Here is a 16,423-nt window from a genome sequence, read left to right on the forward strand (position 1 = left end):
TTGAAAGAACCATCTAAATGTAGATGGCAACTTCATGATTCCTTACCCATAGTGTCATTTTTTAAAAAGTTTTTGTTATATTAAAACACTGCAAACAGTCATGCAAACTAGATTTTTTTTAAAGGATCTTTGTTTTAAACATTTTTAATATTCAGTAGCTATTCGACTGTAATTGTAAATGTGTTGCTATGGGAACCAAGTTTACTTTCTATTAACAGCAGGAGAAGGAGAAAAATGTAATTTAATTAAGATATCCTGTTTAAATATATTTATTTAAATATGGAGGGGGGAAAAAATCCCCGACAAAAACGAGGGAACAACAGATATGTATTTCCTTCTTTTCTCCCACGGTCTAACCTGTCTTCAGCGGTTGTAAGCTGACACCACAAACTTGCAGGCATTTAAAAGTGACGGCCCCCTTTACATACTTTAGTGTACTCACATGTGGTGGACCTGAGGGCGCTGAACATCTGGTCGTGAGTGATGTGTGTACCAGACGAAAAACACGTAAGAAGAAGACTGTGAATAAGAGACATCTGTGGAAGAATCCTACAGTTACTGTGAGCGTTTTGTAAGTATATTTTATATTTATGTGGAATTATTATTATTATTATTGTTATTATTATTATTATCATTATTATTATTATCATAGCTGTGGTCATAACAATTTATTTCAAGAAATAGAAAATGGATCAAAATTTACTATTTCAGAGTTGCTTGTGTATTTTACAACAACTACCACTACATGTAGTTAACCATAACTAACCATAACTTACCTTTTTTCTGTCAGAAGAAAACGTGTCTTTAAATGTCAGCTTTGGAAACTTATTTTCACATAAGCACTCACAGAAGTTACTAAATGAAGAAACTGTTCTGAGGAGCTCATTGTTTGAACCAGTGGAAGATTGAAAAATGTATATCTTGGTACCAGAATTTGATTTGATAGGGTTTTACTGGAGCAAGAGTGTGTTTTATCGAAGGAGCATAAAGAGGTGCAGCAGGCGATAGACCTTCTCATCCTGTGTTGATATGGAGTTTATTTAGTCTAGAAGCATCGTAGGGTAGGTCGTGGAGTGAGAGCTGAAGCCTCTTCTTCATTCAGTAGTTTTACATTACCTCTTCTACTTTCCAACAAGTCAAATGAGACGGACTCAAAACTGATGGAGTAAGATGCTGCCAGCAGCGCTACTGCCGTCCAATATTTTATTGATAGTAATTTCAAATAGTTGCCACACAGAAAGCATCAGATTTTGTTGGAAGCTGAAGAAATGATTTCTACTTGTTTTAACCCCAAAGTAAACACCAAAGCTGTGCCTGCCATGTAGGAAAGGAATGTAGTTGTTTACCAGATGCTGCCAGGCTTTGATTTCATTTAATAGCAGAGCTGAGCCGAGGGTTGCAAGAATCCCATTCATAAATAACATCTTGTCTTACTTAGACACATTTAAATGAATGCTTTGGCTCAGGTCCGTAATAATTCAGGTAGTCAGGTGTGTAACTTTGCTAGTTTTCCTCTAATAGCTCATTTAGAAGTGAAGATTTAGGCTTTTATTTTGAAAACACATTAAAGGGTGTGAGATAACAGTGAAGCACATCTCTCTTTGGAAGCATTAAAGTTTGGGCAAAGTAAACAAGGTGTAAATCAGAGCTGCATGCACGGACCTGTGTGTTTGTTTATTCGGCATTGATGTGTGTGTCTTACAGCCTTTACACGCAGCTCTGCAGGAATATAAAGGCTGCTAGTGTCTGAGAGCTGGGCCAGTGGTTGACCTCTGCCTTCCCTTCCCAGCAGAGCTCTCCTGTAGCAGAGGTGTGAATATTGCACCTGGATGTTTTCTTAGAGACAGAGGCTCCCGTCTGTCAATCTGTAATCCAGCATCAGACTAGGCAGCCTGTGCCCTCCACATATAGCTTGCCTCCGTCCCACATCTGCATGAAATGTTTAAAAATGATATTTTACACTGTGTCTAGTCAGAGTGGTATTTTTACAAGTTTCCCACATTCATCTCACACAACCCAAGGCCAGAATTCAGTGCAGCTTTGCCTGACATCTTTTGTGAACATGCTACAAAGAGGTTTGCTGCCAAGAGAAGTCAGCTTTACAGCAAACTACACCTGAACTTGTAGTGCTTATCTGCAACGAGGAGCTACATGTACTTTGATAGATAAAACACAGGTGGTATCAAAAAGCCAGCTGCGATCCTGCTGATCTGGGTCCCTAACATCTATCTTCAGGTGTGCATTTACTTCACTATTCTACTAAAGGTAATAAATATTGGGAGTGGGATTTCCCAGAAACAGGATTTTTATCAGTTATGTTAGAAGCACAGCTCAAAGGACGCCAATATCATTTTGTTTTTGTCTGGTGTGAAACAAGAGTAAAATATTATTATTATTATTATTATTAAAAATCTGACACGTTGTCTAAGCAACACACCAATTTCCCTTGTTGGATGGCTACCACAGCATTTATGAGGGTCTCAGGATCACATACTGTATATAATAGATTGACATGGCCAATGTGACGTTACCTACCTACTAGTTGACTGGTTTTGAACTCTGCATTTTGAAGCTTCAATAGTACTGAAGCATAAATGTGTGAACAAGCGGATGGTTTGGTAAATTCTTAAAATGCCAGCAATCTTTGTCATCAAGCTCAAACCATTTAGGTGCAACACACAGAAATACATATTTGTCTAATATTGGCAGATAGCTGAATAATAAAATCCTAGCTTCAGTCATCATAAGCATGAGTACAAACTTCTTGAATGGGCTGCAACACACAGCAGGCATATTTGTAAGGTAACAATGGGAACCAATCTCTCATTTGGCTCCTGTGTGACTGGTTTTAGTGGAAGTGAAAACTAGCAGACAGCAATCAACTACAGCTCTAGGTAAAGTCTTGATGGTTGAGTCAGTCAAAATCACCCGCCCTACACTGGTTATGAAGAGCCACCGGGAGCAAAACAATTTTTTTGTCAGGCTTTTAATCCTGTAAAACTGTCTACCTTTAATATACAGGCCTACTGTTAGCCTCAGATGGCCACCACATGAGCAGCAGTTTTTGGTATTTCGGCGTTGGCTTAATTTTGTTGCTGCTGTGTCGTGACTTGTAGACTACGCTCAGAGAACGCACACATAAGCATCAATGAGGCTTGTTTCCTGGTGCAGCTGAGGTTGCTGTAGGAATGTGTAGTAAAAAAGATTAAACTTGTCTCTGCTTTTAATTAATGGCAATATATCAGGTTCTGCATTGGGTCAAAGAACTACAAGAAGCATATCCTTATTCCAACTGTAATATTTCCACCCTCTGTGAAGTGTTTTGCCATTTGACAAGCCTTAAAATTAATTGATTTTTTTGCCTATGCTGGACTGCTCAGATCTTATTTTACATCTCACCGGTAGCTTAGAAAAACACCCCCAACATCCAGAATGTTTTCTTGCCTTGTTACTTTATAGTAACACATTAAAGTCAGTCAACTGGCTCGAAGTAATCATATCTCTACTATATATCAGTCAGCACACCCACTGACCCACTGTACATGTTGTCATCTTAATTCTAGCTGATTAGAGAGAGCAAGCCTTTGCATGGCGCTGAGCTTTACGATCGTGACTGCTCTGGGAACAGGACAAATGAGCCATGCAGCAGCACCAGGAGACTGGCTCGGGGCTGTGGCTGTACATCTTATTAAACACAAGCTGCCTGCAGTCAGTTTAATCCCTTTGATTAATGATTGTGTGGATTGTTTGGTTGTGAAAACAGGGTTTGCACATGAAAACCAGTGCTGCAGCTTTGGGAGAAGGTTTCAACATGTTTTGTTGTTTTTGTACATTCACTTTAAAGGACTTACAAATATTACCCTTGAAAAACCATTATATTTTAAATTATGTATTTGGCTTTAGATGTATTATAATCTAATTAGATGTAGATGCACCTTTACAACATTTAGCATATAGGTATATGAGTTATTTTAACTGCTATTCATAGTTTGAATATGTCTGATCTATTTTAACTTTCTTCATGGGTAACAGATATAAAATTAAGGCCCACAGTTATAGGAGGGATAGTGTACATATAGGACAAAGGATGGTGAATATGACAGGAGGGAAAGAGAAAGAATAAGATTCATTGATGTAGTGAAGGAGGACATGCAGAGGGTTGGTGTGACAGAAGAGGAGTGAGATGGAACTCATCCGTAAAGGGAGCAGAGGAAGTCAGGAGGTCAGCTGTGTGAATGTCATACCCTAATTTGAGACAACACTACTCTGCACATTACTGATGAAGAGCAGGTGTGCTTGAAATTACTTACTATTGAGATGCAATAAATGAATAAAAATTGGAGGACCGGAGTCATGTGCGGTCTTAAATGGTCTTCTTTTTAAATCCAGTTTCTCTGGACTAGTGGGATTCATCAAAGATCATTTGGTGCTGAAACATGGACAGTGAAGTTGGAGCAACGAAAGCCACTCTTGGCAGTCCCATCACCCCGAGGCAGTTGACTGGATTGGGGATGAATGGCTGTCTCTCACTAAGGTACAGACACTCTGGACCAGGCCTGGCCTGTCCCCAGGAGTACCACCAGTGGCTCCCCTACCGCCATGACTCCAGCCTTCTGCCCATGAAAGAAGACCTGGCCTTCTGGCTCAACACCATGATGGGTGAGACAACTTTTTATTTTGTAATAAACTGTATTGAATAATACTGTTTTTCGCCAATGATGATCAGATCTTGCGGACCTTAGAGGCCTACTAGGTTTTTATCCATTAAACACCTAAGTTATATATTTAGGCCCAAAGCTATTAAACAATTTCTAAACAATAACCAATACTTTTTATTCTGTATTTGATTGGAAGCCAAAACAAGTAGCTGAGGATTAGAGTAATATGCTCGTTTTCCCTGTTTCTTGCAGCAGAATTCTTAACTAACTGTAATAAAAAGCATTGCAAAAAAATATTGCAGTATTGCACTGCAGTACTCAACTGGATGATCCATAGATAACCTTTAGATTTTGCTGGGACTCAGTCTAGCTATAATACTATACTTTCAAAACAAAACATGGCTACAAAATCTTGAATTTAGTTTGGATTTTTTTTTCTAATCCACACAGTCACACGCCCAATAAATGTTAAATGCAAGTTGCGCCTCAATCAGCCATCAACAAGCTTCTGGCTTAATTCTGGTTCAATATTTGATATTTGGTCGATATTACACAAATTTTCAATAAGACTGAGGTCTATTGATTTGAGGTGAAGTTGAAGAATTTGGAAGTCATCCTCCAGTCCTTGACAGCTGGTACAGTGTTCCAGAAGGTATTTGGCTTATCCAAATGTCAGACAAGCTTCAGTTCTGAGCAGATGCTTCTTTCTTGGTCTTTGCTCTCTTAGTCCATTTCAGTGTAAAACTTGCTTCACTGTGGAAAATAATTCTGGTGTTCCTGCAGTTCCCAGTTCATTGCAGGGTTGAACCTTGGTGTTCCCGAACATCCAAACCAATTTCCTTTCATCTGAAAGTGACAGTTTTGGCAGAGTGGTGACACATCTGAATAAATTTTACTTAAATGCATTGAAATGCAGTAGTTTAGAAATGTCACCAAGAGACCTTCCTATTATGTGTAAATCCATAATCCTTTTAGCTCTTCGCTGAGTTTCTTGGACTTTCCAATTGCTCTGAGTCAATCCAATAAGTGCTGTCAAACAAATCCTTTTATGCTGACAACAAGAAACTGACGGTTGTAGTCAATCATGATAGCAAGGTGTTACTAGATCTTTGTGTTGCCAACTTAAAAGAAATGTGTGGATTAGAGAAAACTCAATCTGAATTCAAAGTATTAAAAGATATTATTAACACTATTTACAATGTGTGAATATATGAGTCATTATGTTTGGAATCAAACATAATGACTGAAAAAAATTGATGTAATCATGTCATTATTATTTCAAACTTTGGTTCACCCATGTTCACTTTCACTCAGCTACAGTATAATCCAGAATTACTGATTTCATATTGGATTATTCTGAGTGCATCTGATTGTTAAAGAATCCTTCTTATGAAAGCAAATGGATAAGATCCTCTTGGAAAAACCAATAGAGGAACATATTTGATCGACTTCTAAGATCTTTTTTTGAGTAAAGCAAAATGCAAAAAGCAAACAATCCTGAGTTACAGTTGTGACATTTCTGTGTGTCATGTGTGAATTCTGCCCAGGAGTGGACCTCACAGCAGATAATCTGATGGAGAGTTTGGATAATGGCGTTCTGCTCTGTGAGCTGGCTCAGCTGCTGCAGGACAAGATGATACACAACAACAATGGCAAGGTGATGTGACAACACAAAGTAATGTGCACAATTATTTGCACACCAAACGGAAAAGAAGATAAGGCTAATGTAAAAACACGTAATGTGAGTCATTTTAATAACAACAAAATAAAAACAAAACAAATGAAATCTAACTTAAGAACAGTCAGAGTTCAGGTAGAAACTAGGTCAGGTCCGACGTTGGCAGTGATAATGTCTGGCATTTCATTCAGTGCTTGTCTATGTCTTTTATGTCTATTCATGTTTTCTTTCAGTAAGCCTCTCCTTACTACAGTCGTGTTTTGTAAAGATCTTACCCCTGATATGCCCTCCTTGCACACCAAATGCTGGCATAATGCAATTGGAGAGGAAGTTGTCTCTTCCACTCAGTGTGTTTATGCTCAAACTCACTAAAGAAGGCTTTTCTATTGTTGATCATTGGACAGGATCCATTGTGTACCCTGAAACACTGATCCGGGATAAAGCCAGTCAGTGTGCTTCTTAGAAATGAGAGCTTATGTTTCCACTGCTTCTCTGTGAATGTGCTTGTTGAAAACAATCAATCACAGGTCTTCACAAGAAGAGTGATCCACTGGCGAGCTGATGCAACTTCTGGATCATTTTTCGCCAGGGACAACACGGCCAACTTCCTCTACTGGTGTCGAAAGATTGGTGTTGATGAGGCTTACCTTTTCGAGTCTGAGGATTTGGGTGAGTTAAGACCTAATGAAGCAGAGAAATTCAGACCTTTGTTTCTTTTAACAATACAAGGCTCAAGTGAATCATGCCTCACAGCACTTACAGCACATTACTGATTAACATGAACATGTTGTATCTCAGCATGGTGCGCAGTGTGTCCTTAAAGAAACTGGACAATTGGAGAACAAAAGAAGAAGCGGTAGGCCTAAAAAAACAAAACTGTACAGCAGATGAACAGTATCTGAAAGTCATGTCCTGACCTTGATCTGACACAGGACCTAAGAGATACATCTGGACCTTTAGTTCCATCTACTGTTCACTGAAGTCATTCTTAAGAAAGGGAAACAGAAGGAAAAGGCTGATGCATGCCAAATTACACAAGAACGGGACTGAAAATCAAGTATAACAGGTCCTACGGAATAACAAATCCAAATTTGAAATATTTAGCATTTGAGAGAGAGTTACGACACTGAGACATGATGGAGGCCCAGTGATACTTTGAGGCTTCATTTTAGCCAGCCATGTCAGAGATCTTGTCAAAATTGATAGAATTATAACCACAAAAAAGTCAAATCATCCATCCACTATGCACTGAAAAGGTGTCTGACTGGCAATGGCTTCATTTTTCGGTAGTGATCCAAAACACACTGCCAGTGCAGTAAAAGCATACCTCAATACAGGTGCACACAGTGGAACACTGTCAGCCATGGACTGGCCTCCTCAGAGCCCAGACGTCAACATTATTGAAGCAGCGTTTGATCAGCTTGACAGAGAACTGAACAAAAAGCTTCTATCATCCAAAGAAGAGCTTTGAATTTCCTTCAAGAAGCCAGGAGAACTATTCATGAAGACGACCTAAAGAAATTACAAAAAAGCTTGCTTGAGAGAGTTCAGGCTGTATTGAAGTGGTCATACCAAATATTGACTTTCAAACAAGTCCAAATCCTTTTTTGCCCTTATATACTGTGTTGCCGTGTATGTTTTCCCATGATAGGTGACTATAAACATTTGCACTATACTATAGTAACAGTTGCAAAACTACTACCAATTGTTTCAAATAAAACATTAACAGTCCAGTGAGTCGGTGATACAATGTTTGTGACTCAGAAAAAGTGAAGTATACATATCTCACATCTCACCCCAGTCAAGTCCAATTGAAGTACCGGTTTTAATCAAGTTAAATGCAGTAAGTAAGTCTAAGAAAGAACATTTTGCACTTCTTAGATGGGCATGTCTCTGCAAGGTGGCAGATGCGTAGGAATGATAATGTACAGGCTAATCCCCACCAGCAACAATGAGTCTCCCCTGCAGGCAAAGTTACCCACTTCACTTGATTAATTGAAGGAAGTGGGAAAATACAGTTACCACAATTTGACAGACTTAAGTTTACTTCATCAGTGACACAAAGGGGGGATGATATAAACTTCTTTCTTTTGTCAAAACAGATGAGTCAATAGAAACGCAGCTGTTTGCTGATTGTATAACTTTTTTTTTTTTGCCATAAGTGAATGCTGTGGCTAATGTGATGTCTTTGGACTCAAACGTTTGTCATCTTGACAAATAACAAATTAATAATAATGTTTTCTGACACAAACTGAGTTATTTTTATTTCATAAACCATAATGGACTGAAGTGGCTTACTTGTTGATGACTTCATGCCTTCATGCCATCAGCAGCACATCCAGGGCCCTGAGGAATTCCTGGTTCAAAGAGAGAGATGCACAATAGAGACAGAATACCTCCTGAAACATATCCTCTATGTTCAGGCTGCAGGCCCCGCTTTTTTTTTTTCTTTTTTCTTTTTTTTACAAAAACAGAAGCTTATCTCTGGAAAGATCTTTCCTTTCAGATAAGTGACCTTTTTTTATTTGTACCCCTGTATCCTCTTTGTCTGTACGTCACGCATGTGCTGCCTGAAGTCCTCCACAAGCAGCCTCGGGAGGTGTGCCTGTGCCTGATGGAGCTGGGACGGATTGCAGCCAGGTAACTAGGAATAACCAACTGTCCATCCACAGAGCAGCTCCAAAAATAAAACTGTGATTGCATTACACTTAAATGAAATGTATTCTTTTTATATCATTGTTTTCATTCTACTGCCAATAGCTGCATGTTTTCCTGTTTAATTTTCTTTTCTATATTTAATTTTCTTGTCATCTCATTTTCTGTTTATCCTTCATGATGATTTTCACTGCTATAGCAACTCATTCATTACTTTTCACCTCTTAAGTTTTCATTTCTAGCTGCATTAGGTGCTCACTTTAAAAAAAAAACTAAGTGATAACTGCTGAAGTATCTCCAAGAGTTTAAGCACCTTGATGTGAAAATCACTATGTTCTCTCTCCTGTGTTGATTTGTTTGTGCAAATGCAAATTTTTTTGTTAAATTTCACTTTCAGGTACGGCGTGGAGCCACCGGGGTTGGTTAAGTTGGAGAGCGAGATGCAGAGGGAGGAGGCAGGGAGCTTATCTCCATCATCCCCTATTTTCATTTTTCCTCCTCTCTCATTGTATTCACCATCCCAGCCATCCCTACCACCTGCCCCTTCTCCCCCTCTCCCTGCACCCGCTCCCCTCACTCCAAGGGCAACCAGTCCATCTGAACCCCTCGCTGCTTCGCTTGCCTCTGATCTTCCATCAGCCACAACAAACCCAGTAACTATGTTTTCATCCCCTCCTCAGTCCCCCCTCTCATCCTGTACTCCTTATACAACCACAGTCTCGACACAAACACCTTTGTTCCCTTCATCCTGCACCACTAACACATCTGCCTCAACTCCGCTGTCAGCGCCTTCACCAGGCCAAACCCTGGAATCCACCACCAAAGTCTGCCTTACCGCAATAAACGCCCGCCGTGCGACAGCTACACCTCCCACTAATTCCCCACCTGCAGCCTTGACTCCTCGCTCATCAAACAGGTCAACCATCAGGAGGAGCTCCTGCACCAACATTTTGGATGACTTTGTGCGTATTTTGTTTCCAGTGAAATTAATCTCAGTGGTACACTGTTTAAAATACACTCTTTTTGAGTTTGTTTTCTCTGTGGAATCTGTAATAGGTAAGAAACATTATTGAAAATCCACCCTGCAGTTGTCCCATCACCTTCCTGGTTGAGAAACAACCAAAGGGCTGTTACCGTGTTGGGGACAAAGTTCTTTATATACGAGTAAGTACGTTTCCGTTATCCCTTTCTCCTAAAAATTACTTGTATTTTGCAGTAACTTTGAGATCCTCCATACAACTCTTTAGATAATTTAGCCAACATAATAGAAGCAGTAAATACACTCTCTGACCCTTTGTTATGTACACTTTGCCAGTACTGAGTTGGACCCCCTTTAGCCTCCACAGTTATATTAATTATTCATGATATAGATTTAACAAGGTGCTGGAAACATTCCTGAAAAATTGTGGTCCAAATTGACGCGATAGCTTCATGCAGTTGCTGCAGATTTATCAGATCCATGATATGAATCTCCTGTTCCACGACATCTCAATGGATTGAGATCCAGTGGCTATGGAGGCCATTTGAGGACAGTGGTTTTTGGTGACCTTGTGCAAAATATAGCCGCAATTTCCTGTTCTTGGCTGACCACATAGCAGTGCCGTGGTACCCTATGTAGTTCCACTTCTGTACCTCATCTGCTTCAAGGTTCATTGTGTTGCTTGTTCAGAGATGTTCTTCTGCATACCTTGGTTGTAACAAGTGGCTGTTTGAGTTACTGCTGCATTCCTTTCAGGTCAAAGTCTGGTCATTCTCCTCTGACCTCTAACATTAACAAGACTTCTCTGACTTTCACCCAGAGAACTGCTGGTCTCTGAATATTTTGTCTTCTCTGTAAAGATTGTGTGGGAAAATTCTAGTAAATCAACAGTTCCTGAAACACCCAGAGCACCCAGTCTAGCACCAACAACAACACCACCTTCAAAATCACTTAAATCACCTTTCTATCTCATTCTGCTGCTCAGTGTGAACTCAGTAGGCTGTCTTGACCAAGTCTACATTCCTAAATACACTGAGTTTCTGCCATTTGATTGGCTGATATGTATTAGTGAGCAGGTGAATAGCTGGACCTAATAAAGTGGCTGGTAAGGGTATAAAAACATAATAAACAAATAAGTAGTATGTAAATATATATTTTTAATAGAAGTTCGGTTTACATTGCATTAGTTTGATGACAATGCTTTTAACTTGTTGTTTTTTTAAATAAAATATTAAAGTATGTTTGCTAATAGGACAGGAGGCTTTGTGATACCAAAAGACAAATAATAAACCACACCTAATGGGAGCATTTGTCACAGATAACACATAATCACATATGAGGTGTGAACGTTTAATCAAGAGTTGAGTCAGCAACAAGTGCAATGTGTCAGAGGGACTGATTTGCATCACTTGGGATGGAGACCCTGATGTCTTTCAGCCTCCCTGAAACATCCTCCATCTGTATGCATGTGTTATGAAGGCTCAAGGATGGGGAGGCAGGGTTGCTTGGCAACCAGTGGTCAGGATACGAATGGGCTCACAATGATTGTATTCAGTACATAGACCTTCAGTGAAGAGTTCAAACCTGGAAGAAAAATAAACATGTTTCTTTCAGGGTGATTCTGCAAAGATATGACCCTGGTGCGCATTTTAAATGGCAGCCCACTCGGGAGTGCATGTATGTGGGTACGGTTTTGAATACAAAGATGTACTTCAGTGTCTTTCATACATCCCTCCATCTATAAAAACTGAAAATGTGACCTTGATGCTTGCTGTATGTTCTGAGTACACGATATATCATTTTAACATAAAAATAATCACTGGGAATCTAAAAGGTGAGATCTTGATAAGGTTTCTCACAGGTTGGATCACAGTGTTTGTTCAGGAGATGAAATTTATTAGATGCATAAGTTCTGTTGCAACAGCTACATTATGACATTAGTGTCAGAATGCATATTTCTTACTTCCTATTTAGAGAATCATATCTGTCATATCATAACAGATATAACATATGTTGGAACACCACTTCTTAGAAACCTGAGGAAGTACAGATGCATGATAGCCAAATCATGGGCTGGCTAAATGCATATGCATAAGCAAGATTGAAGCTTTTCTATGCTATCAAAACTGCCTTGTGTGCTCACATTCTTTATGCAGTCTTTCAGATATAACGTCTGTCCTTGAACCTGCATCACGTCTTCATCCCTAATTATTAGTTTGTAGATAAATTGCACTGCTTCCTTTTTTCCCGGTTGCTGAAAAGCAGACAAACATGAGCTGTTTGAATAGAGTGATCAGTAAGCCATCCATTACCTTGAAACCCACAGCTGCCTACACGTGAGTGGGGAAACACACCATAAACCTCCATTTCCATATACCGTGATAACCCCCGTGTCGCTCCTAGGGGAGTGTACCCTTCAGTGTGTACAGACCTTTTTAAAGAGCAGATACTATTGATTACAAAGACAAAGTCATTAGCGATGGGTTTAATCAGACAGCTTGTTAATGAGCGGCTGAGCATGACCGCCCCTCCTCACGTGTAAACTTTCTACCCCGCCTCTCTCTCCCCTTCTCTCTCTATTCCCTTTGGACTCTATTCAATCACGCTGGCCCTGGAGTGCTTTGCTATTCTTTGGTGTTAAAAAAGAGGAAGGCTTCTCTTTCTTCTCTCTGCCCAATTAGGCTCTCGTTCAGCTTTGTAGCAGAGACCCCGTCTGGCTGTGCTGATGGAAGGAAAAGAGATTTATAGCACCTCACAATATTAAGACACATCATGCTAATATAGTGATGAACCTAAAAAGCACTCTTTTTTTTCATGATCACATATAGCTGATTAAAATCGTTTTCATAGAAACACTTCTTCATCTTCCTTTCTCAAGTGCTCTCGAGAAAGACGTTGACTCAACAGAAGCCATGTGGTCTTTGTTCTATAGCCGACCTTTGACATAACAGTGGAACGTGAAGAAATGATGAACAAGGAATGTGTGAAATATTTATGAAACCTGTACTCGGACCAAATCTACTGCCTTTGTTGTCATCGTTTTACCTGTTAGTAAGCTCAGATTTAGTAAACATTACAATGTAGCTGAGGCTTATGTGAGCGACGTTAGCTTTGTAGAGGTAAATTTAAGATTATGCAAATCTTCATCACCACAACTGTCCTCCAAATCATGAACGTGTGTCCAATCTGATGAACATCTTTACTGTAGTGGATTTGGGGATAACTAAAGTCACTAAGCTTTATCTTCTGGCGAATGAGGAGTTATTTTTAGCAAGATATCTCAATTTGACCTTTTAGTGCCATTCAGAATCTGCAATGGTCTAATCAATGTGCTGTCTTATAGGGTTTCTGTTATACTGTCTGCACCTAGACATACACCCTGTATTCAATAAGGAGGTCTTGCTGATGTGAGATCTCTAGTAAAGGGGAAACCGAGTACAACAGGCGAAACAGATTAATGGCATTAGAACCGGTATGGCTCATCAATTTGTGTGTTTGCTGTCAAATTTAAGAACTGAGCGCGCTCACAGCATCAAAATCAGCGCTTGTGGCTAAAGCCTGCCTCCTACTGGCATGTGTATAGAGGACTCCTTTTCCCTGAGTACACTAATGCATCTTTCAGGAGGAGAGGGGGAGAGAGGGAATCGATGGAGGACACAAGGGAATCCAGACGTTAGTTTATGGGCTGCAGACATAGCAGGGAGGGGGAGGAGGCCGGGGGTTACAGAGACAGAAATAAAGGAGCCTGAAATAACAAAGAGGGCTTTGGTAGATCATCTCCTTCAGAAAGATGCTGACTTGTTTCATTTTTTGTATTTTCTTCTTAGATGATTAAGTTGGTCTCTTATTTGACAACATTAGTCCATGTTTGAAAAATTACACCCAGAAAATAGTAGACTGCAGAAGCTATTTATAGTCTACATCAAATAACAAATCTAAGTTTATCTTTCACTTTATTTAATACGTTTAAGCTTAGACAGTCCATTGTTAAGAATCTGGACTGAAACACGAGGTTTGCCAGTGACAGTAAATGAAGACAAAGAAAAAAACAACTGTGTTTAGACAGTTTTTTTTTTTTAATTTGTATTGTGACTGATGTTTTGAGAATGATAACCAGTCACACTGATATTTCCTGGAAGTGTGACAGGAGAGTGGTTTATTCAGGATGTCAGACTTGACCCCTGTCAACCTCAACAGTTTAATCTGCAGGATAACAGCTGAGACGCACCATGTCTGGAGTTTCCTCTAAAGCCGCCCGTGTCTCCCGCCTGCGTGTGTGCGTGTGTCTGTGCTTGTACCATTGATTTCTTTTTCATCCCATACACGTGACACACACACACTTCCATACATAAAGCGAGGAGATGTGCTTGTATTATCGCATTCTTAATGGCCCTGTAATGAAGGCTTTATTGCTGATAAGGCAGGGGGTGGGTGGGGGGGTTGCTGGCGCTGACAGAACAACGGATGGCTTTGCAGGGCCTCTTGGGAATGTTAATGTCTGCTGGGAGTTGAGGGACTGAGCTGAACTCATCTCAATTTCTCCTTCCATTGCTTTTTTTTCTCCAAGGCTCTATATTGTGGCATTAGTTGCCATGGCAGCAGTTGGTTTTCAGCTGTAAGGACGGCTGTCTGTGTACGATTTGTTGATTCAGACACGACTGACCTCACTGTAACTACTGTTAACAGACAGACTGGTAACGCTGCAATTATTATCATTTAAAATAGTTCTGCTAGGTGGCTTGTGCTTCAGATCTGTGCGGGTGCGCCATTGTGCGTCACGGTGTGTGTGTGTGTGTGTGTGTGTGTGTGTGTGTGTGTGTGTGTGCGTGCGTGCTCAGCTGGTTCCACGAGGAGCTGTTTCATTTGGCTTAATGAGATTTTGACAAAGCTTTCCAAGACATCATTTGCCTTTCATAGCCAGTGCTACACACACTCACGTGTATGTGATTATGTGTGTGTGTGTGTGTGTGTGAAGCACTGCTTAACATATATTTGAGAGTTCAAAAACATCCTGGAAATGCATCAGCCAGAAACTATATGGAAAGTTTATTACCCAGCATTCCCTCCCATGTCACCTTTGCAGATGCTGAATGAGCGTCACGTGATGGTACGAGTGGGTGGAGGATGGGAGACCTTTATGAGTTACCTGAAGAAACATGACCCCTGCAGAGGAGGAGAAGGAGGAGCAGTGCTGGCAGGTAAATCTGAGGTCAGGCTCTGTAAGGACAAACCAAAGCCACCCAACTTGAACATCTCACCTGACAGTTACATGGTGGTCGGAGCCCATTATCGTGGCAAGAAGTAACTGCCTCCGGCTTCAGGTGGCAGCGGGAACTCTCACCTAATCAGAGCAAAGTGTTCAAGGTCAGTGATTCAACACAGCTGACGTCCATTTTACCTCAAGTTAAAATACAATCCAACCTTTTCTCCTTATACACAGATGTGACTGTTCTTATAGCTGTGTGAAGTACGCAACTGACTGTGATTACAAGCTTACTTAACTCTGCGTATGCCACAGTGCGTTAGGAGGCAAATAAATGGCAACAATTTTATCAATTCACTCGCTTTCACCGCTTCCTGCTGCTGCAATTTGTGCTTCAGCAGCTTTATTTTGAGCTGTAAGAAATTGCAGCGCAGATATTTTTGTCAGCGCACCATCTTTTGGATGTACATCATTACTTCCATATATACTTCATTGTGAAACACTCTTTCAGGAAAAGGTTTTTTTTGGTACTCTGCAATAATGTGTCTGGTGTAAAGTCATGTTTAGATTTGTGCAGTTTCTCAAGCTCACAATGTGTTTATCTTTGTTTGAACTTTTTTTATTTTAGACATCCACATTCCTTAATCATCTGTGTATTTGAGTTTCATTGGATGTTTGCCTGTAATTAAACCTTTTTTCTAAAAAATATGTGTTTAAAATAATTGTAACTTTTAAAAAAAATATAGACTTGATTGCTATTGCAAGAACTAAATAAAAGATTTCTTAATGCTGCTTCATATTTACTTACTTCTCACGTTATTTGTATGTTTTGGGCCTTTTAACACAGATTTACTCATCCAAGTCTCTTTTTAAAAAAAAAAAAAAAGCAAAAAGCAAAGACACAAAATGTTAAGTTCTCCCTCTAGGTGGCACCATGTCCTCAGTGACAAAAGGCCAACTGCCGCCGTGGTGATTAGTTGGGGAAGTAATGTGTCAACACTGGCGCTATGATGGTGTCCTACCTTCCTGGACATTCATCTCTTAGCTGGACCGTCTGTTTTCAGTTCAGCTCCAGAAAGCACCTCTACCCTACAGATTTAACAGTACAAAACATCTTGCTGCCTCAGACAGACGAGGATCGTCACATATTAAAACTTTCAAGATAAAGGTGCTTTTTTTGTCTTGTTTTTTTTTTTAAAACAGAGTGATTCACATATAGCTCTGCAACTTTGGAGGGCAGAACTGCAGAG

The 16,423-nt window shown here is 40.0% G+C and overlaps 1 protein-coding gene across 1 annotated transcript; it reads left to right on the forward strand.

The window, feature by feature from the left end:
* Positions 1–453: 453 nt before the first annotated feature.
* Positions 454–15,965, forward strand: gas2b (growth arrest-specific 2b). Its single transcript, XM_085455327.1, has 8 exons — positions 454–571; positions 4,390–4,659; positions 6,206–6,315; positions 6,864–7,005; positions 8,913–8,976; positions 9,389–9,953; positions 10,048–10,155; positions 15,054–15,965. Exons 2-8 carry the CDS (start codon positions 4,437–4,439, stop codon positions 15,273–15,275), a joined length of 1,434 nt encoding a protein of 477 aa, XP_085311453.1. The 5' UTR covers positions 454–571; positions 4,390–4,436; the 3' UTR covers positions 15,276–15,965.
* The last annotated feature ends 458 nt before the right edge of the window (positions 15,966–16,423 follow it).

The sequence above is a fragment of the Copadichromis virginalis genome, linkage group LG1 (genome assembly GCF_057382275.1).
Source record: "Copadichromis virginalis isolate Kocher_CV1m ecotype Utaka linkage group LG1, C_Virginalis_male_GT1.1, whole genome shotgun sequence".
NCBI lineage: Eukaryota > Metazoa > Chordata > Actinopteri > Cichliformes > Cichlidae > Copadichromis > Copadichromis virginalis.

What these genes read in the sequence shown, in the direction of transcription:
- gas2b (XM_085455327.1), top strand. Translation starts at nt 4,437, where the DNA reads ATGGACAGTGAAGTTGGAGCAACGAAAGCCACTCTTGGCAGTCCCATC. An exon ending in TTTCGAGTCTGAGGATTTGG is followed by an intron (nt 7,006 to 8,912) that starts GTGAGTTAAGAC and finishes TGCTGCCTGAAG; the next exon opens with TCCTCCACAAGCAGCCTCGG. An exon ending in ACAAAGTTCTTTATATACGA is followed by an intron (nt 10,156 to 15,053) that starts GTAAGTACGTTT and finishes TCACCTTTGCAG; the next exon opens with ATGCTGAATGAGCGTCACGT.